Raw genomic sequence first — 23,487 nt, 5'->3', positions numbered from 1 at the left:
TGCGGCCGCAACACAACGAGAGACATGATTAAGTGATTTTACAGCATGACAATGCTCGACACCATGTTGCGAAAGTGGTCAAGTCATACTTGGAAACGTTGAAATGGGAAGTCCTACCCTGCCCGCCGTATTTTCCAGACGTTGCTTCCTCACACTATCACTTGTTTCGATCAATTGCACAGGGCCTGGCTGACAAGCACTTCTGGTCTTATGAAGAAGTAATAAAAATGGATCGATTTGTGGATCGCTTCGAAAGATTACAAGGTTTTTTTAACTCGGAATTCGTACGATGCCCGAAAGATGGGAGAAAGTAGTGGCCAGCGATGGACAATACTTCGAATCATAAATGAATAGCCAGTTTTTTACAATAAAGCCTCGAATTTCGGGAAAAAACGGTGGAAGCAAGGTTGTACGCCTATGTAGAATGGCCATTTCAAGTCTTGTGCAAAATTTGTAGTTGATCGCGTAACGAAAACCATCTAAAATTAAAGTATATTGAAAAAAATTACCGAAATTACCATAATTTTAAAATTCATTCCTGGAAAACTTGACACAACACAATCATAAAATTGAAAATATGTAGGCTGATTTCAAATACAATATTTTTTACCGTAATATTCCAGGTCTTACAGCTTTGGAGTCATGAATTTTTGAAAAATTCTCGATATTTTATTAACAAGTAATTCGCTGCAAATCTCAATCAACATTATTTCCTTCTATACATCACATGAAAAAACCATAATCTATACTATATTAAACTCGTAAGCGCTCCTCCCACCGAAAATCGAACGATTTTGGACCGATTTTGCGGTCGAGTGTTCTCGGCTCTGGGAGAGATACGAGAAAAACTAAAAGTACGGAAAGAAAGAGAAAATGTCGAATTAACTAACGCGGATATTCCCGTTTCCCGATTTTTCGGGATTACCTGGGAATGAACGGATAAAGTTTGGGAAATTTCCCGACGAATTTCCGGATTCACGTCGACGTGAACGACCAATAGGAAAATACTACGATGTCCTTGGGTAGCAACGGGCCTAGCAACGTCCGCGGCAATTGACGTTTCTAGAATATTTCTAATTGTCGATCGAACCGGAAATAATGATCAATTCAGTTAATTATATCGATTCAATTACAGAAATTCCATATTTGACTAAAATATCGATACTAAATATGCCCCGATGGATGCTTTTCGAATTTTAGAAGCTGCAATAAGTCAATACTTGGACAGAAGACGACAAATGTCAAAATTTATTCATGCCGTGAAATGTTGAAATTTGGACGCATCGAGAGGAAATATGCAAGAAAAGATGTTCAGATACGATTTATATCCCTTTTTCCATGTATATTTGATGATATTTTCGAAAGAAATCGTTTTTAGTCCGTGGGAAGCTTGGTTTGCCAGAAGCCTCTACCAGGAGTCAGTTGGTTATTTGAGAAGTTTTTAACGAGAAATTTGAGGAAATAATAGACTACAACTGTATGTACCGCCCTTTTATGATGGTATTTTTACGTTTTGTTGAGATTTTCATGGAAATTCGTCAAATTTTGAAGCATTCCGTTTCATGTGAATTGTCAAGGACATACGTAAATATATCATTTTGAACAAATATCAGCATTTTAAGGCAAGGAAATCGGTAGGTAGAGATATTTTAATTCGATTACCTTTATATTTAACAATTTTTTAAACGAAATTCATGAAAATTCATCAACTTATAGAATCTCTGTCACCAGTTATTTTGACATCATTCCTATAAGAAGCACAAATGCACCTAATTAAGTAAAGGCGTTGTGGCCGGGTGGTTAGGGATACGGACCGTCTTGGAGTGGTATCTACGCGCTGGAAGTTCAAATCTCAGCCAGTCGATATATTTTTTATTATTTTTCTTCCAGTTATTAATTCTTTTATTATTTGGCGGTGAATGCTTTGGAATAATGAAATGGATCAAAGTTTTTTTAGTCAACTGTGTGAATGATTTCTATTTAATAATCTATTCGAAATATTCTGACGTTTAAACCAATTCTGTGCTTATTCATAAAATCGTCGAAATCATTAATGAAACGTCAGATGATATTTTAATGGAAATGTTGAAATTTGGACGAATCGAGAGGAAATATTCAAGAAAAGATAATTCAGATACGATTTCTATCCTTTTTTCCATGAATATTTGATGATATTTTCAAGAGGAATCGTTTTGTGTCAGTGGAAAGCTTGGTTTGACAGAAGTCGCTAGGTACAGGAGTCATTTGGATATTTGAGGAGTTTTGAACGAGATATTCAAGAGAATAATAGACTGGAACTATATGTACCGCCCTTTTATGATGGTATTTTTCCGTTATACGTGCTAGATTAACGTTTATACAGAGTGTACTATTTCCGAGATGTCTCTGGAGAACTGAAGACTTTTCTTATAGTTGACATGTTAGCTCTATAGGTTATCATTTCATTGCATAATTCTTGAAGGTATACAGGTAGGGATTGACGATTATATACAGGGTGTATTATTTTCGAGTGGCAATTAGAAGTTCAGGTATTCTTTCTCATGGAGGAAATCATTGAGGAAATATTTAATAATTGATTAACAATTCTACAGGGAGTAAAAATTTTGCATACCAATTCGATATTTGTGAAAAATTAGACTCAATAAAATCTGAAAACTAGATTAATAGTTTCGTGTTAGTCGACTTTTAGATAATTCGTGAAGATATGCAGTACCCATATATTTAAAATTTTTACAGGGTGAGGAATTCAGTGGTCTTTTTAAAATAATAGGGATTCCCTCCTTCCCATCTTATACAGGGTGTACAATTTTCAAGCGCCAATTATACATTTCTGGAAAATCGAGACCTTATGAAATCTGAAAATTGGAATATGAGCTTTAGATTTGTTTTCTCTTGCATAATTTGCGAAGATATACGTGCGATGAATATTTTTTATACAGAGTCCACAATTTTCGACCTCCAATTGGACGACTCTGGAGAACTGAAACCTGTTGAAATCTGATAGTTGAGATCTTAGATCCAGGATATTTTTTTTTTGCATAATTGTTGAAGATATACAGTAAGCGACTGACGATCATATACAGGTTGTATTATTTTCGAGTACCAATTAGATTTTTATGCAGAAATGTGAAATATTGAACCATCGAATTATAAGCTTCAGGTTTTTTTTTCATTTATATACAGGATGTTTCATGTAAATATACAGTTTATAAAGGGTCGAGTTGATTGTCACTTGATAGGAATTATTCGATATTATTCCCATCCTCAAATTACATACAAGATGCGGGTTACTCACACGTATATTCATGAATCCTTAGTATCTCGCTTTATCTCAGTGCGATATCGATTTTACAGGAGATATGGAAGTATTTATGAATGAATTAAAATATGGATCTATGGGCTATATTGATCAACCTAAAAGGTAGATCTATGGGCTATGATGATCTACCTACAAGGTAGATCTATGGGCAACATTGATCTACCTACAAGGTAGATCTATGGACAACATTGATCTACCTATTAGGTAGATCTACAGGATATATTGATCTACCTACAAGGTAGATAAGGGCGCGTACTAGTCTATACTATATTAAACTCGTAAGCGCTCCTCCCACCGAAAATCGAACGATTTTGGACCGATTTTGCGGTCAAGTGTTCTCGGCTCTGGGAGAGATACGAGAAAAACTAAAAGTACGGGAAGAAAGAGAAAATGTCGAATTAACTAACGCGGATATTCCCGTTTCCCGATTTTTCGGGATTACCTGGGAATGAACGGATAAAGTTTGGGAAATTTCCCGACGAATTTCCGGATTCACGTCGACGTGAACGACCAATAGGAAAATACTACGATGTCCTTGGGTAGCAACGGGCCTAGCAACGTCCGCGGCAATTGACGTTTCTAGAATATTTCTAATTGTCGATCGAACCGGAAATAATGATCAATTCAGTTAATTATATCGATTCAATTACAGAAATTCCATATTTGACTAAAATATCGATACTAAATATGCCCCGATGGATGCTTTTCGAATTTTAGAAGCTGCAATAAGTCAATACTTGGACAGAAGACGACAAATGTCAAAATTTATTCATGCCGTGATTTCTTTCCATAATTAGATCATTGCATTGATTATATTAACGATGCAACGGTCAATATTATCATTCATCTCATTTTAGGACATTCTACAATTAATCATATTTTGAAATTAAATGGGAAATGAAATGATGCCTTTCGTACTATTGTTATAAATAGGAAACGTCAGATGATATTCGACTAGAACCATTGAAATTTGGACGAATTCAGAGGAAAGATGCAAGAAAAGATGATTAATATACGATTTCTATCCTTTTTTCCATGTATATTTGATGATATTTTCAAATGCAATCGTTTTGTGTCAATGGGAAACTTGATAAGCCAGAAGTCTCTACAGGAGTCATTTGAGGAGTTTTTAACGAGATATTCAAGGAAATAATATACTACAACTGTATGTACCGCCCTTTTATGATGGTATTTTTGCGTTTTGTTGAGGTTTTCATGGAAATTCGTCAAATTTTGAAGCATTCATTTTCATGTGAATTGTCAAGGACATACGTAAATATATCATTTCGGACAGATATTAGCATCCAACCTGAAATGAGCCGGTAGGTAGAGATATTTTAATTAGATATCCTTTATATTTAACGATTTTTTAAACGAAAATCATGAAAATTCATCAACTTATAGAATCTCTGTCACCATTTTTTTGACAATTTTCCTATAAGAAGCACAAATGCACCAAATTATTCAAAGTCATTGTAGCCGGACCGTTAGGGATGCGTTCGTTCAAACTGAGGTCTCTATGGGTTGCGAGTTCAAGTCTTGCAGCAGGTCATATTTTTTTTTCTTATTTTTTCGCCAGTTATTAATTTTTAAATTATTTGGCGGTGAATGCTTCGGAATATTTATATGGATCAATTTTTTTTGGTCTATTGTGTGAATGATTTCGTAGTATACACATATAATTATGTTTTTCCGATTTTCGAAGTACATATAAGAATAACGATTATACATTGTTTTTTTCAAGTTGCCTATTGGAGGTTTTTCGATAAATTGACCAATTTGAAATTTTAAAATGAAAGGGATTCCTACATTTCCATATTATACAGGGTGTACATTTTTCGAGCGCCAATTATGCTTTTCTGTAAAATAGAAAACTTATGAAATCTGAAATTTCAAGTTAGATTTCACATAATTTGCGAAATTATACGTGCGATGAATAAAGTTTATACAGAGTGTACAATTTCCGAGTACCAATTTCCGAGATGTCTCTGGAGAACTGAAAACTTTTCTTATAGTTGACATGTTAGCTCTAGGTTATCATTTCATTGCATAATTCTTGAAGTTATACAGGTGGGGATTGACGGTTATATACAGGTTGTACAATTTTCAAGCGCCAATTATACATTTCTAGAAAATCGAGACCTTATAAAATCTGAAAATTGGAATAAGAGCTTTAGATTTGTTTTCTCTTGCATAATTTGCGAAGATATACGTGCGATGAATATTTTTTATACAGAAAGCACAATTTCTGAGTTCCAATTGGACGACTCTGGATAACTGAAACCTGTTGAAATCTGATAGTTGAGATCTTAGATCCAGGTTATTTTTTTTTTGCATAATTGTTGAAGGTATACAGTAAGCGACTGACGATCATATACAGGGTGTATTATTTTCGAGTACCAATTAGATTTTTATGCAGAAATGTGAAATATTGAACCATCGGAATATAAGCTTCAGGTTTTTTTTTCATAGTTTGTGAGGAAATATATTATAATTGATTCAAAATTATACTGGGTGTACAATTTAGTGGCAATTAGCCATTTCTGAATTATGAAATCTGAAAATTGAGATTATAGCTTTTGCTTATTTTTCCAATGCATAATTCATTAACTCATCAGACATGTTGATTGTCATTTTAAGTTTCTTCTATGTGTTTCAACAAAAACTTTATATACAGGATGTTTCATGTAAATATACAGTTTATAAAGGGTCGAGTTGATTGTCACTCGATAGGAATTATTCGATATTATTCCAATCCTCAAATTACATACAAGATGCGGGTTACTCACGCGTATATTCATGAATCCTTAGTATCTCGCTTTATCTCAGTGCGATATCGATTTTACAGGAGATATGGGAGTATTTATGAATGAATTAAAAAGTAGTTCTATGGGCTATATTGATCAACCTAAAAGGTAGATCTATGGGCTGTATTGATCCACCTACAAGGTAGATCAATGGGCAACATTGATCTACCTACAAGGTAGATCTGTGGGCAACATTGATCTACCTACAAGGTAGATCTGTGGGCAACATTGATCAACCTACAAGGTAGATCTATGGGCAACATTGATCAACCTACAAGGTAGATCTATGGGCAATGTGGATCTATGGGCTTTATTGATCCACAGGATATATTGATCTACCTACAAGGTAGATCTACGGCGCGTACTAGTATAATATTATACTTCTAAGTATGTTACGAATTTCAAATGAAATTTTAAAACAATGAACGCATGTTGAAAATTTGAAGCAATTTCTGAATTCTATACTCCGTTAAATTCAGACAAAGTAAATTGTATCTCGAAAGTATATCATTTCAAATATCAAACGAATAAAGTATAAGAAAATGGTTCCATGGTTTCGTTAAAGGTTCTTCTAAGGGTAGAACAACCCTCATTATGTTGCAACATTAAGACACAAAAATGAAGAATAAAAACACAATAAAATTCATAAATTGTCGAAAATCTCATTAGTGGTAATATTTCAATCAGGTTGAGATAATATTCAAACATCAAAAAGAAATTAAATATAATAACCCATTTAATATAAAGCAGCAATGCAACACTACTGACATACATACATACTTCCGGTTCTAGGCTCTTATTTACATACCGTGTTGCTTCAATGATTCTAAAACACGTCTAAAGGTCAATAGCAACTATAATCAAAGACTGACCAGAAACAATAAAAATTTAATTTGTAACTAACTATACCCTCCTCACTGTTGTGCTCAATATCCTATTATTGTTGCCCTAGTCAAACCGATTCAAAAAAACTTGCAGGCAAAACCATCAACAGCAACATGAGTTCTACAAATCACCACTTGTACAGACTTGTACTTACCATAGACGATCAGATTAGTACAAAACCATGACCCTCAACACTGAGTAGATTCAACCCCTTATTTTGATTTTATCTTGCTAGAAACGGGGGTTAAAGAATGAACTTTTCGGCACACCTCGTCAGGACCTTGGATGCTGCGATAGGGATGCTGCGCAGGACCATAATGCCCATTGATCCCGACAACATTGTTTAGGGATGATGCAGGACCGGCACATAAAAATCCCCGTTATATTACGTTGCGCCATCAAATTGCATTTTATGTGTTTGTTTCAATGATGTGTTACCGCAAGGCTGTAAGGGGATGCAGCTAGGAAGTTGATACGATGTATGTCCAGAAGATACTGCGAATTTTACACTGTGGTTTATTATTTCGTCTTCCAACGGAAAATATTTCAATACGTGACGAAAAAAGATGAAATTATCAATGAAATTTAATTTTATAGAGACCTAAACTCAACCGTTCTATAGCAAAGTCGCCACGCAACGCTATATTGAAGTATGTGAAGGGTGTATATGCCAGGGACCAGTGAGTTTCCATGCTGCTGGTTCCATCAGTGGTTGAAAATAATATTTCTCTGAAGGATACCTAGGAAATGAAATACATTGCGCAGAAAAAATTAACGCACATTCTGAAAATCTCAATTTTAATGAAAGTTAACGCTACATTGACTTTATAACTTATTTTTTATGTTCTCTCGGGAAGGTTTTGAACAAAACAAGACACATTAAATGGAAGAAAAATTCAAGATTTCACCGAATCTTATGTGAGAGAAGAGAAATAAACAATTTTCAAAATACTGGAATGCTGATAAGTGATTTAATACTTGGTATTTCCACCCCTTGCGTCAATTACAGCTCGGCAACGACGGTTCATACTCAAAATGAATGATCTTAAAATGTTCTGATCTAATCCTTCCCAGATTTCTCAGAGTTGGATTCCTAAGTCATTAAAAGTAGCTGGATGATTTTCTGAACTTCTCAGCCTTCTATTGAGGTTGTCACAAACCTGCTCAATCGGATTGAGATCTGGACTTCTTGCTGGCCATTCCATTCGAGAGACTTCAACCTCTTCAAGGTACTCCTGAACGATGCGCGCACGTTGGGGTCTGGCATTATGGTCCATAAAAATGAAATTTTCACCAATGAATGAGGCAAATGGCACTACATACTCTTCAAGAATGTTCCTTATATACCTATCAGCCTTCATAGCTCCATTATCAACGACCACTAGGTCTGTGCGAGCAGTCAAAGATATTCCACCCCATATCATAATCGATCCTCCCCCGAAACCAATTGCTAATTTGCTAATTTGCACCCCATGAGTTTGCTCAAGCTGATTTTGGAAACCGTTGTCTCAACGAAGAAACTCTCAAGTAACGTTCTTGAATGGCAGTTGTTACCCGTGATCTACCCTGTCCTGGTCTTCGGACATCCATACCTGTCTCCCTGAATAGCTGCAACATTCTGAACACACTTGTATGGGAAACTCCGAACCTTTCTGCAATTCTTGTGTATGTCCACCCTTCTTCTCGCAAAACTACCGCTTGGTCACATTCCTCTTGGGTCAAATTGCGTGTTTCGCGTTGCATAGCGATCGAGTGTAGAAAATCAAACGAAAGAAAAACTATTGATCACTATAGAATTGATCGAGAACAACTGATTTCAGAATGGAGCCACTACATTCAAAATCTGATAATCTCATCTTTTTTTATTCCTGCTGGGAAAACACATCTGTTTTGAAGAAAAATGTTGAAAGTGGATAACATATGCATTCATAATTCTGATAAAATAATTATCATTGAGAACACATTCAGTTGTAGAATAAATTTGAGATTTCCATAGTGTGCGTTAATTTTTTTGAGCAGTGTAGTTCAATACGTGACGAAAAAAGATGAAATTATCAATGAAATTTAATTTTATGGAGACCTAAACCCAACCGTTCTATAGCAAAGTTGCCACGCAACGCTATAGAAGTATATGAAGGGTGTATATGCCAGGACCAAGTAAGTTTCCATGCTGCTGGTTCCATCAGTTGTTGAAAACAATATTTTTCTATAGGGTACCTAGGAAATGAAATAATTTAAAGACCTCAACCCAACATTGCCGGATATGATAAGCGTAAATAACTTTCGATGATACTACTGATTTGTTCTAATATTTTTCTCTTATCTTATTATATTCAATGATAACTGTATCAGAGATCATACAAAATTATATGACTTCAAATTTGAAAAGGGACCAAAAATTCTTGACTTCGTACAGTTCGTTTTATCATTTCTTCACAATGTCTGTAATTTTCGAATTTTGAATCGAATTTCATCAAGAGATATTAGATATAGCTATAACCTTTATCTAAAAACGAAGAAGATGAAAATTTCATGTTAATTTTGTTTCAAATAAATAGAAAACCTTAAAAAAATCAACCTCTAGAACTTTCACTGTTAGGTAAATTTTAGGACGTAAATAGATTTGCATAGGTAGATGTACCTATACTGGGTGTTTCAAAATTCAGTATCCAAATTTCAACAACGTATTTTTCAGGTGGAAATGAGACTTTTTTCCATAAACACGTGTCCGCAAATTTGGGTTAACGAACTGCAGAGCGCTCAAATTTCAAGATTGTTGTAATTTTTTCTTCATAGCTCTTTCAGTTTTTGAGATATTAGGATTAAATTTGAATAGCATACATAGTTTCGTTAAGTTTCTTATTTTCTTAAGGAAGCTTGTAATTTAGATCACTAATCAAATACATAGAGTTTTTTGTACTCATTTTGATAATAGGTTCTTCGTTTTTTGAAAATTTCAATTAAATGTAGCGAATTTTAAAGATGATTTTACTTTTTTCTCGATAACGATCGCAAATGCGTAAAAATTAGAAGAGACCAAAATTTTATGAACAAAGTACCTATAGAAATCATTTCAATAGCCAGCGGCGTACTGTAAAAAAGTTTATAGGGCGAAAAAGGGCTTGTCCCCTGAGAAAATATCTCTCTGTAGCGTGTTACAATCAATCAGCAAACTGAATGATGTAAACCCTAAATTTCGAATTTCATCTTAATATGTCAAAACCTGAAAAAGCTATGAAGAAAAAACAAAAAAAATCTTGGAACTTTAACGCTCTGTAGTTCACGCTCAACGCTCAAAGCGTTAGTGGACACATGTTTATGGAAAAAAAGGCTCTGAAATCTCGATACTAAATTTTGAAACAACCTGTATAATCCAAAAATCGGTTGTTCGTTTAATTTGTTACCTCAAATTTCTTAGTTTATGAAATCTTATCTGTAACGATCGGACAAATAGAAATAAAGCTCCAGGAATTATGAAATGATTGACAAAAGATTCTGAATAAGAATTTCAAACATTTCAGAATCGTTGATAGAAGATTTCTAACTTTGAGAATATAGATACCCATAATCCTTTTTGCTGCTGCTACATCTTTGTATTCTTTGAACTAAAGGAGGTATCGAATAGAACTCTGTTCATGTGTATCATCGATTTTATAGTAGTTTGACTACCAATTTGAAGGTGGCGCTATGGACTAAAAAAAACGAAATCTACATTTTGATAAATTATTTATTTTCGAACAATTATCTATATTGGAAACTAATCCCAGACAATATATTTTCTCTTATAGAATTATATACAGATTCAAATTAGTAAATAAGTAATTATAAAAATCGTTATATTATCAATTCAGTCAAAACTACATAAAAGAAAGTCACAAATTTCCTAAAAACTTCCACATTTTTATTTTGAAACAACAATATCAATAAATTATTGCACCTTCAATTATTTAGATGATTATTCTCTTCTGTTTTTCTTCGGCAACCTTCTTCTGTGGCAATGAATTGTAACAAATCAACAGCAGTGATTATACCAAGTGCTTTGTTTTTGTCTACAACAACCACAAATGATTCCCTTTCCAATGTCCTCGAAACAACTCCCAAAGTTCCGGAGCTAGATATTTTGGGGAAAATTCTCTCGACTATAGTCGATATTTCATCACTTGCAGTTATTTTCTTTGCTATAAGTTTATTCAATAAATTCTGCATAGTCACCACACCTACAAGAGAGCCATCATTATCAACAATAGGTATTTGATCTATTCCACTTAGTTTCATAATTTTCAACACTTTGAAACACTGTATACTCTGTTTAGCTGTAGTTAGAGGTTGCATTGTGATTTCTGTAACAGCAGTATCCCACCACCAATGGTTTTGTGTATTTACAGGTTCTTGTAAATTTTTTGACTCCATCCAATGATCAGAAACAAATTTTGTGATGTAATTTCTTATGCTATCGGGTAAGAGAACTACAACACGTTGATTTTTCTTCATGTTCTTGGCAGCTTTCAGAGCACCAGCAACAACCGCACCACTGCTTCCTCCAGATAGAAGACCTTCCTCCTTAATAAGTCTACGAGCCATTGGCAGAGATTCTTGATCATTAATTTTAACCCACTCATCAACAACATTACGGTCCAAAACAGTTGGGATGAAATCATAGCCAATTCCTTCTACTTCGTAAAAATCGGTATCTGTTTTATTGACTTCTTCAGGTAGTGCTAAAATGGAACCTTCAGGATCAACACCTACAACGATTGTGTTTGGTGATTTTTCTTTAATCTTCCTTCCAATGCCTGTCATGGTGCCACCTGTACCAGTTCCAAGTACAATCATATCAATTTTACCATCACATTGATCCAATATTTCCTCAGCAGTTGTATCATAATGCGCCAAAGGATTTCCAGGATTACTATATTGGTCGAGAATGATAGAGTTGGGAATTTCATTCTTCAGTCTGTTAGTTACACCAAATAGTCCTTCAGGTGAATCGGAACTAGCTGAGATAGGAGTTCTGACCACTTCGGCACCAAGAGCTTTAAGAACATCCACTTTTTCATTTGACATCTTCTCGGATATAACTATTACACAACGGTACCCTTTAACAGCAGCTGCAAGTGCGAGACCAATACCAGTATTTCCAGAAGTGGGTTCAATTATTGTAGCGCCTGGTTTCAGTATTCCTGCTTTTTCAGCATCTTCCACAATCCGGTGGGCAATTCGATCTTTCACAGAACCCCCAGGATTGAAATACTCACATTTGGCTAGTAGTTCATATTCCAAATTCGAATTCTTCATTAAATTAGATAATCTCACCATTGGGGTATTTCCTATTGAATGCAGTATATTTGGAAGGATTTTTTCAGATTTCTTCCATTCGGTTTTTCTGTGAGGCGATTGAATATCTCCATTTCTATGCCAAGTACATCCTGAAGCCTTATTAGGAGTTTTTGCAGTTTCGTTCAAGGGTGAACGAAAATTCATTAATTTTTCAGAAGCCTTGCAAGACATAACTTTGTTATCCATTATCGTATGGAAACTGATATCAAAATGACTGAATGAAAAATTATATAGGTCTAAATTGCAAAATGACGAATTATTGCAAAATTCAAATTGTAACCTTTCACCGCACTGATAAACAATCAACATTAATTTCCATGTGGTTGTCTACGTCAAAGTCAGTGGCGGCCACAGAACAAAAAGCAACAAAATTTTAAATGGATATCCATGGCCTCTATACTTGAATTAATTGAAACAACTTTAAAATAAACTTCAAATAGCTCATTAAACATTCTCCTGCATGTCTAATTGCATTATTTTAGCGAAACTCGTGGAAATAGCCAATAAAATGTTCCTATAATTTTCACCGAATCATTTCAAGCATGACATTCTAAAAAATATAATGGAAAATAGTTCGATTTATCTCAAACAGTATTTTTTTGTATAAATATCAGTAAGGAAAACATAAATGACAAATTGAGCATTATATTCAGCTCAAAAATCAATTCATAGTCACGTTCCAATTGAATAAGAATGAAATTTACCGTGCTATTCGTATTTTTCGCTGCAATCTTTGTTTCTGTTGTTGGAATGGTTGTTCGAAATGGTAAGCATATCAATTTCAACAAGTATGATTTTAAATAATTAACAATAATTCACTAGATTTTTCATGTTCATTTTTCCTTAATATCGCACTTCGCTCAATTAGGCCCAGCTCTAACCAGTAAAAACGCATATTTTCTTAAAAATTCGGCTTCATTTGACAACAAATTCAACCTCAAGAGTCCCAACGCTCCTCTGCAGTACCTTTTCAGTAGAAAGATTTGTCTTCGCTTTCGAAATAGCGAATAGCTTTTTACCGTTATTGCCTAAATAACACTTATCAAACCATTGCATATACTCAATTTTTCTTATGGTAATACAGTGTTTTTATCTATACACGAAACTGTTGAAATAAATATTAACCCAGTACATAAGTAATATAAGTTGTCTTGTAGTATTTCTATGCGCGGCATGCGCAGTTGTATATTTATTCTGTGTAAATTGTTAGATCGTCTATGTGCAAGCCATGCTCGCCCCTTTCTCTCGTTGGCCGTTGTTGAAGAATATTATTGTATATTTGTCAGTGTGTTTACTACACAGTTATTTCCTATATTTTATTAAAGACTTTTAATTATTAAACAGTGCGTTTAATTTATAACAGAAACTTGTTTTCATCCAATTTTCGAACAACAACAAATATAGCTCTTAACCTCGATCAATACTTAAATCTATGTTACGAAATTTTGGGATGCATCTTTTGAAGATCAACAATTGTGAACATGATGTTTTAGCGCCCTTTATCTCGTATGTTAATTTCAATAAGAAACATTTCATCGATTACTACTTCTAATTCAAAGAAAATAAAATTATGATTTTAGGTAACGACAATTTCAAAATGTTAGGAAGACGTATTATACATTCACGTCCAAACTGCCCTGAAGGACAAGCTGTCGACAGCAGAGGGCGCTGCAGAGATGTTTACTAATATACAGTTGAGTGATTTATGAAAAAATAAAATAATTAATTGTACTGTATCTATTCCTATAATATTAATCCTTTGAAATTAGGTAATTTGAAACACACTGATGAACAATATTGTTGTCTCAGAACTATTTTCAATCTTTATCGTCTGTGTGCGTGTGGACAAGTTTTTTTTCATTAGAGAGCTCGGTTGCGCTTGTGTAATTTTCAAATAAAAATGATGAATAAATTTTTCAATTTGTCCATGTATGGAAGCTGTGTTTGGACTACGTCTTGAATTAATCGAATAGTTTTTTTTAGGTATTATAGAGATGTTTGTAATGTGAATGACGAGAGTAAATAAATAAATGACGCAACATTGAATCTTTCTACGAAATTTTAATTTCTTATCAGTTCTGAAGTAAATTATCTTCAGATGAGGAAATAATTCAAAAAAATACGAATATATAAATTAATGCATTTATTTGACACATAAAATTCAGAAATATATATTAATGAAATAATCTTGTATATTTGACATAATATACCTCTATTTTTCAAGTAACACACACTTATCTATTTTTATTCAATATTATGTAACAATAAATCTTATTGTGAGATCACAAAATATATATAAATATATATATAACCAATAACAAATTCAACAAGTCACTTTTGAGAAAAGAGATTTTGATAGGAATAACACAAATGTAAACGTTGGAAATATTGCTTTTAATAATTCGGCAGTACTCATTTTTTCATGAAATTTTCGTTAAAATTTCATTTTCGAATTCCTTCAATTTCAAATTGATGTTATTCCATTTAAAAAATGTACCAGCCATATGGACGAGAAACGAAATTAAATAGAGAAGTATACTCTTCTTCTATTCAAATTAATTGATTGATGAGATGATTTTAAATTATTATTAATGAGTAAAAAAAGTAGCATTCAAGTTACAAGAACCTATACAAATATGCCAAATATGAAATGCTGTCATCCATATAACTGAAAATAAGAGAAAGACAAGGAGAAAGAGACTGAAGAAAAGCAAATCTTCAGAAGTTATTAAATTACTAAGGGTACCAGTTGAAATTTGGTAGTATATCCTTGGAGAATTGATGATATTGATTAAAAAAGCTGGATTATAGTACAATTAATATTTTTTACTTGAAAAAATTCAAGTAGTTGAATAAATCAATGAATTATATTTTCTTCAATACATCTGTTTGAATCCCTTATTTCATTGCATTTTGTCGTGCCTATTTTGAGGCCTTTCTCAGATATATTTCCGGTCTGAATTTATTGCTGATGACACAACACTGCCTTTTAACGTTTGTTTCAGAGTTAACGACAGATCTGCAAATCTAAAATTTATATATAATAATAAGTTTATTCACCATGAAGTAACAAAATTGTTAAACCATTGTCATGTCAAACAGATGTTGGTAGACTTGACTTTGACGTTTCTGAAGGAAAGTTCGGTAGACGTTTACGCTTGACAGACGTCAAAAATAGGCCGAAGGCTCAAAAAAAGCTCTGATACAGACCTTGCGTGAATAAGGGGTTTACGAAATCCTTGAAATGCAAAATCTCACAGATCCTTTTACCAAATAGAAACTGGTATTTGTACATAAAGCGCCAACTTGAATATAAACCAAAATCAGTTACATACTTAATTACAATGCTCAGTTATGTACACATATTTATCCTACAGGCGCCACATACTTATTTAAAACAATAGATATCGGAAGATTTACAAAAAACTCGGGTAAAACTCAAAAGTTAATAAGCTATAAACTACTTGTGAAAGTATTGATTATTCATAAAATTTTCCAATTCTCTATTTACAATAAAAATGTGGTTGCACAATCAGTTAAGCGACCTGCGCACTCCAGATTACGATTGTTCAATTTACCTGAGTAAAATACAATTTTGGTCGATTTTTCCCATTTATTAATCGAAGAAATTAAAAAACAAAAACAATTTATTCGCCTAATCTCATCCGAAAACTAGAAATATGTTATTCACTTCGATGAAAGACTCTTCTTGAAAACAATCACCTAAGTTATTCAACTTCAAAGTTTTTATATACAATCCTATTCTATTCCAAACAAAGTGAATTTGGAATTTATACAATATAATGATAGGCACCCAGTTTCTTCAAAAATTGCAACCACAAAGCAATAAAAACATCTCAATCGATAATCATGGCAAGAAAGGTTTATCTAGAAAATATTAGATATTAAAAATATTATAAAGGTAGCAATCAAGCACCTTTTTTGTACTTTTTTTATTAATGAAAAATAATGATTATTTCAACAATCTTAAAAAGGAATAAAAATAAAACAAACAAAATATAACAAGAACAATTTCGAATTAGACCAGATTATGGTACAAAGGGCAAAGTGTTAAAATTTATAAAAAAGATTTATTGAATGAAACAAAAGCATAATAATAAATATTCAAATCTCATAGTAGAGATCATTCTGGAAGTCTCTGAAAATACCAAGAAATTCAAATTTGGTTAAAGCTATAATGAACAATTTGTAAAAATTTGATCGATCTCCAGTGGATTTACTTTAGTACGATTGCCTCACAGTTATTTAATTGAACTTGTTCGTCCACAATGACTGATATTTTATTCACTTACATCACTCGAAATGAAAAATTTTGATTTGCATGGGGTGCAAATCCACACACAAATAACGAAATACTTCTGGTTTGTCTTTTGATCACGAATTTTAAGCTAAACACGAGCTTTTCATCGGATTTCAATAATTATTGCTGTTTTACATCGAAAACACTTGTACATTCCAAAAATTTCGTTATATTTGTGACTGTAATAGGTTATTCGACAAATAAAAAGCAGATATTATCTACTTTCAATAAAAATAAAACAAAGCAATCAAAATGCCAAATTCAGAGGCCGTCAAAACTCTGTGCCAGCTCGAGAGATGGCGTTATGAGCTTGGCGTCACTCTTTAAATCTGTACCGCCGGTATATAAATATATACAAAAGCAATTGTGTTTATTATTGATTCAATAGTTTTTTTTTGTGAAAGTGTCGAATATCAATGTTTCTATTGTGACAAATAGCCTATTTAGTGGATTTTAAATTGCTTAAAACCATGCAAACCTTAAAACTTCGATGTGAGACAAAACAGTCTTCAGTATCTAGTAATACTACTGGCCCAAAATGATATAGAGTGATAAGGTGGTATCATGGTGGACAACTTTTGACTATAAAGTTCTTCCCAATGCACTTAACGATAACAGGGGATCATTGAGTAGAACTTTTTGTCTCTTGTTCAGCAGAGACTATCACACTGGCTTGTTCAGGCTCCTCTTGCTTTACCGTGTCGACTACTTCGGCAGTACTTTCAACTTTTATCGTGTTCGTTGAATTTTCCTGCCTTTCTTCGACCTTTACCTCCAATTTGTTCTCTTGAACTTCCTTGGTTTTCAGGTCTTCTTTGCCGAGGCTTTCTTGGAGACTTTTTATAATTTCCTCCTTTTCTTTTAATTTTTCCGCTAGCGAATCTCTTTCTCGCAGCAGGTCGGCCACTAGCCTTGAGATTTTACGTCTAGGAGAGGCATCAAAGTTCTTCAGCAGATCTTCAAAGAGCTTGAGGTCAGTCGGTCTCTCTGATGATTCTGAAGCACTATCTTCGGTATCTGAAGAAAGGTCCATCTCACTATTCAATCTGAAAAGGAAAACATAGTTATAGAAAACATTTTCAAGGAATTGAAACAAATACACTATGGCTTATCATGTTCTGCAATTTTATATGTAATTGTATATTTGATAGAGTCAACATAAACCAAAGGATAAAATTTAATATTCAACACTACTTGATTCTGGAAAATATTTGCATAGATGCTTTATGGAAAAGAAAAATTAATATTTTCATGATAGGAAGGTTGCTTCTGAGATCAAAACCAGCCATCAATTTAAGGTTAAGTCTCAACTTCTAGTCGATGACACTTGTGTACATCTCATAAGACTCTTTGGGACATAAGTGGAGGTTAACTTACCTAACGGAAAAATTGTCTTTTGGCAAAAACTGTTGGACTTTAGCAGCATAGTCATTCAACTCCTCTACCTCCTTCTTAGTCTTTCCATTGGCCATCATTGCCCTCTGTTTGAGATCAGACTTAATAGCTTCATTTATGGAGATTGATGTTTTTCCATATAAGAGGTGTTTCTTCGGCGTTGGTGCTAGTGCCACATTCGGCTGATAGGATCCATTGAATCTTTCAGACTCTGATAATGGCACAACCTGCAATCGAAAAAGAGAAATCAACATCTAGATTTTCACAACTCAAATTACTATTAAATAAGGGTTATTCTTTTTCTACTTTTTATTACCTATACATATCATGTTTATAAAAATCTATAGTTCTTATTTATTCAACAGTAGGAATAAAGTACATCCTTCATTTAATATTATTTAATTGATTCAGTCCTTACTTGATGGAAATTCATTAACAAATAAAATGAAACCAAATAAATTTTCACAAATATTAACGCATAGGACCTTGCAAAGACAACTTGAAACATTGAAGAAATATTACTTTATCATCAGAGAACCAAAAAAATTATCACAGTGAACGAAAATGCGTGCGCAAAGGTGACATGTCGGTGCGCAAAGTGTTTTGCATACTGCGTGTGCTAAGTACCATTTTCGGTGCGAGAAGTTCTATAAAAACGTAATTTCCGGTTGAATTACTCAATTTCAATATGTTCTTACTTTTTCAGGATGTTGAAGAACTGGAGGTTCGGCATATTGATTGCCTTTTTTGATTTTGCTCTCCGAAATTGAAGGTACAGGCCTGAAGGCTGAGATGTGCCTCAAGTTAGCCAGATCTTGGACGTATGGGTTGTAATATGGGTCCAGGGAAGCGTAGATCTGTTGTATCTGCATGTTGTACGGTGGAAGTAAATGGGAGTATTCTTGTAATTTTTGTTTCTTCAGTGGAAGATCGTGATTTCTCATCAGTTCTGATGCCAGTATCTGAAAAAAAAGATTTTTTGTTAATATGCTGTATTCGATAAATAACATTGAAAATTCTTGCAATTGTTGTATTGAAATCATGGAAAAATATATATAAACTTCTTGAAAATGAAAACAGTACAAACTTTCCACTTTTTATCAGTCCATAAATTTTAAATCCTCTCAAATAATCTTGTGATGTTTATTGGGTACATAAAAGTAAATATTTTCAATTATAATGAAATTCTTTCAAAATTTAGCAATAAATAAGTTAAATTCACAGAAATCCCAATATTATAGATGGCGCCAGTAACGTTACATAGAGATATAAACAATTAAGCTCCATTCCATATATGAAAGCGTTTGTTTCTATTATTATCGATTCAACCTTTTTATTTTCTTTTTTGATTTTTTGTTTGTTTGTTCGTTTGTTTTTGTTTTGATCTTGATTTTTTATCGTTTCATATGAGAAATACATTTTTATTTATCCAACAAAATTTCGGTGTAAAGAAAAAATGTTTCATTGTATTCTTACTATAGCAATTTGTTTGAAGGAAATAAACCTTTTCATTGCATTTTTACTAGAGCAATTTGTTTGACATTATAATTCAATGTTATTCTCAATGTCCTGAGTTTTTATTGGGTTTTCCACGAAGAAAATAAATGTCTCAATGGATAACACCAAATTCAAATGAACGAAAATACAAATGACACAAGTGTTTACTTCAAAATTGACGTCATGGTAAGTTCGACCAATCCAGTCCGTTTTGCATCACGTTATAATAGGTATGAATTATTCGTGTTTTTCCATATTTCCATATTTGTTAACATTGTTTAAAATTAATTTATAATAATTATAATATTTAATTAAGTACAAATGGGACAATATTCTTTATACTAATAAATAGCCTATCAAACTCCACGCTGAAACTCTCAATCTCCGAGTTATTTTTGGAGTAACCAACACACGTACAACATAGCGGTCACCCATCCAGACACCGACCCAGCCCGACGCTGCTCTGGCGGACCATAGAACACCACAAATTCCGCACAAAGCCCCATCAGCAGGTGGGAACTCTTTCTGGACCAAAAAAACGAGTTTTTCCGCCGCTCCTCTTACGCAGGAAGTACAATAATTCAGCCAGATCCAAGTTGAAAGCGGATCAAAAGAATCCCGAAACAAAAACCTTCCCATACCTTGCTCGTTTGACGGAGTAGATGTTAACCCCTTATTCCGAAGAAACAAAGCGTACGTATGAAATTATTCCTGAAGGCACGATGAAAGGGCGAGCACAAAGGGCGCGCAGCGTATTTGGGTCACAACAGGGTCCGTATTTTTTTATTTTTCGTACCGTGTTCTCTCCTTTGTCCTCGAGGAGTGTGCTCGGCCTTCAATAATTGAAGTTTTGTAAACACTTTTAAACGCCGGTCTTAAACTCTTGAATGGCGAGGTGCATCAGGCAGAGGGAAGAAAGAAAGGGCCCCGTTCCATTAATCTGACGTTTTTGAATAATGGAAGCGCTATTGTGGACCCAGTTCCTGTCTTGGGCGACGTTTCGAAGACGTTGGTGCGGTGTTTGGCAGACAAATAACGGACGTTGGATTTATTCGCTAGATCAATGAAGATCTTTTTAACGCTCGTTCATTTAGAGCCAATTGCATCTTCACAGATATATAACTGTATATCGTGGTCTTCAAGGGTGCAATTTTGCATGCAGCTTGAAATTGTTATTTCATCTCAACACCCAGAATCTCAAGTCTACCAGTTTGTGGTCAAGGCAATATTGGATATTTAAAAAAAAAATCCTCTTTGAACTTTTAAGGTTCTGGTTATCTGATACCTCAGAGTGAGCAAATTTTGTCCCCAACATGAACTATCAAATTTGACATGAAGCGCGCGGAAATGAAAACATATCAGTGATACGATTTTTCACTGAATTCGCGTTTTTCTCCACAAAGAACGCACTTCTTATGTCCCATAGTTAATCAACGTTTCATTTTAACTCAAAATATATTTCAATAAATAGCTAATTATTTCAGAAATTCAGAAAACAAACTTCAAGCGTGCCAAACGACGTGAAACCACCGATGACACTAGGAGAGCAAAATTTGCCAAACCTTAGACTTCAGCAGGTAGATACAGAAAATAATAAATATTCTGCTTATTATAAATTCGATCATTGGGAAAAATATCAGATTCTAAATATTCAAATTTGCATATTTAATCGGGAATCACTCAAATAAATATATTTCATTCAATATAAAATACATTGATAACGATAAAGTAAAATTGTGGATTTGAAAATATATCACAATCCGACAACGTAATCTAACCATGTTGGGGACATGTAAAAATTGCGTATACCTCTATCTGTGTTCATTACTCTATGTTTCAGACCATACTCGGTTCAGAATTCGAAAATTATCAGACATTGTGACGAAATGATAATACGATTTGATATGAGAACTAGTCCAAAAATGGAGAGATAGATGATAATTTCCTTACAAATATATTGCTTTTCTCGGAAGTTATTAGAGCTATTTGCATTAAATTTGTTACAAAAATAAGTTACCACACCGCATTTATGATTTTAGTTCAAGAATTTGAATCATGAGTTGTTACAGCAAAAAATAATGTCAATAGAAAAAAAAAATTTCTCAGAAAATTGATAACGCATAACTATGAAATTTCATATACATATTGCAACAATGATACTGTATCCAAATTTTTCACCTCAAAGTCCTAGCAGTTTCAGTTCCGGAGATATAAATTTTTCAAATTTTCTTTCGGATTTCGCAATAGATGATCCCTGGGTTCGAATCCCGCCACTGAATTCATTATTCATTGAAATTTCATAATTTTTTCGTTACGTATCGAGATATTTCCAGTTGAAATTGGAAATAATAAGCGATAATGTAAAATATATAGTGTTTTCTGATTTTACACATCGCAAAACGTAAACTGCTAAAATTTCAAGGGGGGGGGTTCTCTATTTTTCCCCTCTAGCGATTCTTAAGGTTTATTTCCTTGAAATTAATAAATCAATAAAAAGTTGATGAAAGTGAAATCTTACTAAATAGCTTTTTCAATCGACCAAGAGGGGAAGTATCACTTCCACCTCACCCCCAAACAGCTCACCCTCAAATACGGAACCCTAAGCGCGCGAAGCATATTCGCAACCAACCCCCTCTCACCCCCTAAACCAACCCCACCCCATCCACACAATTCCCCAAACAGCCCCAAAAATAAAACCACCCCAGTTTACATAAAACAATGAAAACGAACTTTGCGCGACGTCCGTCGGTGGGCGTATCCGCCCGAAAATGGCATCTGTGGGCGTCGCGACGTCGCTTCCTCCTAAATATCCATTCTCGGAGAAAGTGATCGTAAAAATCCGTGCGGTTCTAAGAGGGTTCTGCCCGGCAAAAATGCACCCTTCCTTTGGGGATGACTTTACGGAACCCTGTCGCGTATTCTATAGGAAGTTGGCGTCGGTTCGAGGATTATAAGGGTTGCGAACGCTTGGGGGTCTGGATTTTCTGTTTGGCTTTCGTCTGAAATGGATTATAAAGCCCCTTAAATTGATTAAGAAGAGCATTTTTTTAGCAATATAATGAGATATAACGAAAAATGTGAACTTTATCGTTTGAGACCATTCCCAGTTCAAAATTCGATAAATACAGACATGTGTATAATCGATAATAAATTTGTTTCGAAAGTTTTTAGTAAATCCTTCAAATATAAGTTTGGGTTATCGCGTTTTCGTGGAGATTATTAAAACACTGATGGACGACAGACGAGAACTTTATTGTGGTAGAGCACTTGGAAGCATCCTTGAACACTCAACTAGTCATCACCTCGTAACCTACTTCACTGAATTCCCTTTTCCCAGTTTTATACCTATGTTACAAACATAAATTCATATTGTACACCGTGAATTTCTTCTTCCTTTTCTTATTCTCTAAGTTGTATGCCTACGCAATGATATCATGGTGCCTGCATTCTAATTAGGGTAGGTGAAAGATATTCTCTAGTTTATCTTTCTGAGAACCCTATGAATGAGAAAGTTGTATGCACAAGTACCACGAACAACCATTGTTACACTAATGCAGGTGCATTTATATTGAGTATTGTGACGACAATTTTGGCTAGACACAGACATTATGCCTGATTGCTTTTGTCGCCACATAAGCATAAAGGAAAACAAAAATTTGGCCAAAATCTGCTGTTCAAGCATGCTGGTCAGAATCCTGGTTTCGGATAATCAAACCAATGCTAGAATTTTGAACCGATTAAGCCTGAAGGAAGCGCAAATGAATTTCAATGATAATAACGTCAATTTTGAGGTTAAAGTTCATTTTGAATCAAAGGAAACTTCGAATAATAATATAAGAGAGAAATATTATTGGGTGAATTTTTTAAAATTATAATCTGGTATATAAACGATGGTCATTTGGCTTTAATTCTTATACGAGCTGTAT

The 23,487-nt window shown here is 33.9% G+C and overlaps 3 protein-coding genes across 5 annotated transcripts in view; all 3 read right to left on the bottom strand.

Annotated features, from left to right (window-relative positions):
- Nucleotides 1–7,672, bottom strand: part of LOC123681735 — a 42,857-nt gene extending 35,185 nt beyond the window's left edge. The window contains exon 1 of one of the 2 annotated variants that reach the window (XM_045619992.1): nt 7,166–7,672. The gene's annotated coding sequence lies outside the window, so the exon portion shown is untranslated. The remainder of the gene's footprint in view (nt 1–7,165) is intronic. The other variant, XM_045619991.1, reaches the window with a different exon arrangement.
- A 3,048-nt stretch (nt 7,673–10,720) lies between these two features.
- LOC123681734 (cystathionine beta-synthase-like protein) lies at nt 10,721–12,668 on the bottom strand. Its single transcript, XM_045619990.1, has one exon. The coding sequence runs from the start codon at nt 12,655–12,657 to the stop codon at nt 10,951–10,953; it is 1,707 nt and encodes a 568-aa protein (XP_045475946.1). The 5' UTR covers nt 12,658–12,668; the 3' UTR covers nt 10,721–10,950.
- A 1,808-nt stretch (nt 12,669–14,476) lies between these two features.
- LOC123681733 (ski oncogene) overlaps nt 14,477–23,487 on the bottom strand; it is a 68,849-nt gene continuing 59,838 nt past the window's right edge. For both annotated transcript variants that reach the window (XM_045619989.1, XM_045619988.1), the window contains exons 3-5: nt 18,763–19,026; nt 18,047–18,291; nt 14,477–17,715 (exon numbers count right to left, since the gene is read on the bottom strand). In XM_045619989.1, the coding sequence (XP_045475945.1) occupies nt 17,292–17,715; nt 18,047–18,291; nt 18,763–19,026 (933 nt within the window). In that variant the 3' untranslated portion in view covers nt 14,477–17,291. The remainder of the gene's footprint in view (nt 17,716–18,046; nt 18,292–18,762; nt 19,027–23,487) is intronic.

The sequence above is a fragment of the Harmonia axyridis genome, chromosome 6 (genome assembly GCF_914767665.1).
Source record: "Harmonia axyridis chromosome 6, icHarAxyr1.1, whole genome shotgun sequence".
Lineage (NCBI taxonomy): Eukaryota > Metazoa > Arthropoda > Insecta > Coleoptera > Coccinellidae > Harmonia > Harmonia axyridis.
Note: the sequence above shows the minus strand (reverse complement) of the source record. Positions and strands in the feature narration are given on the sequence as shown.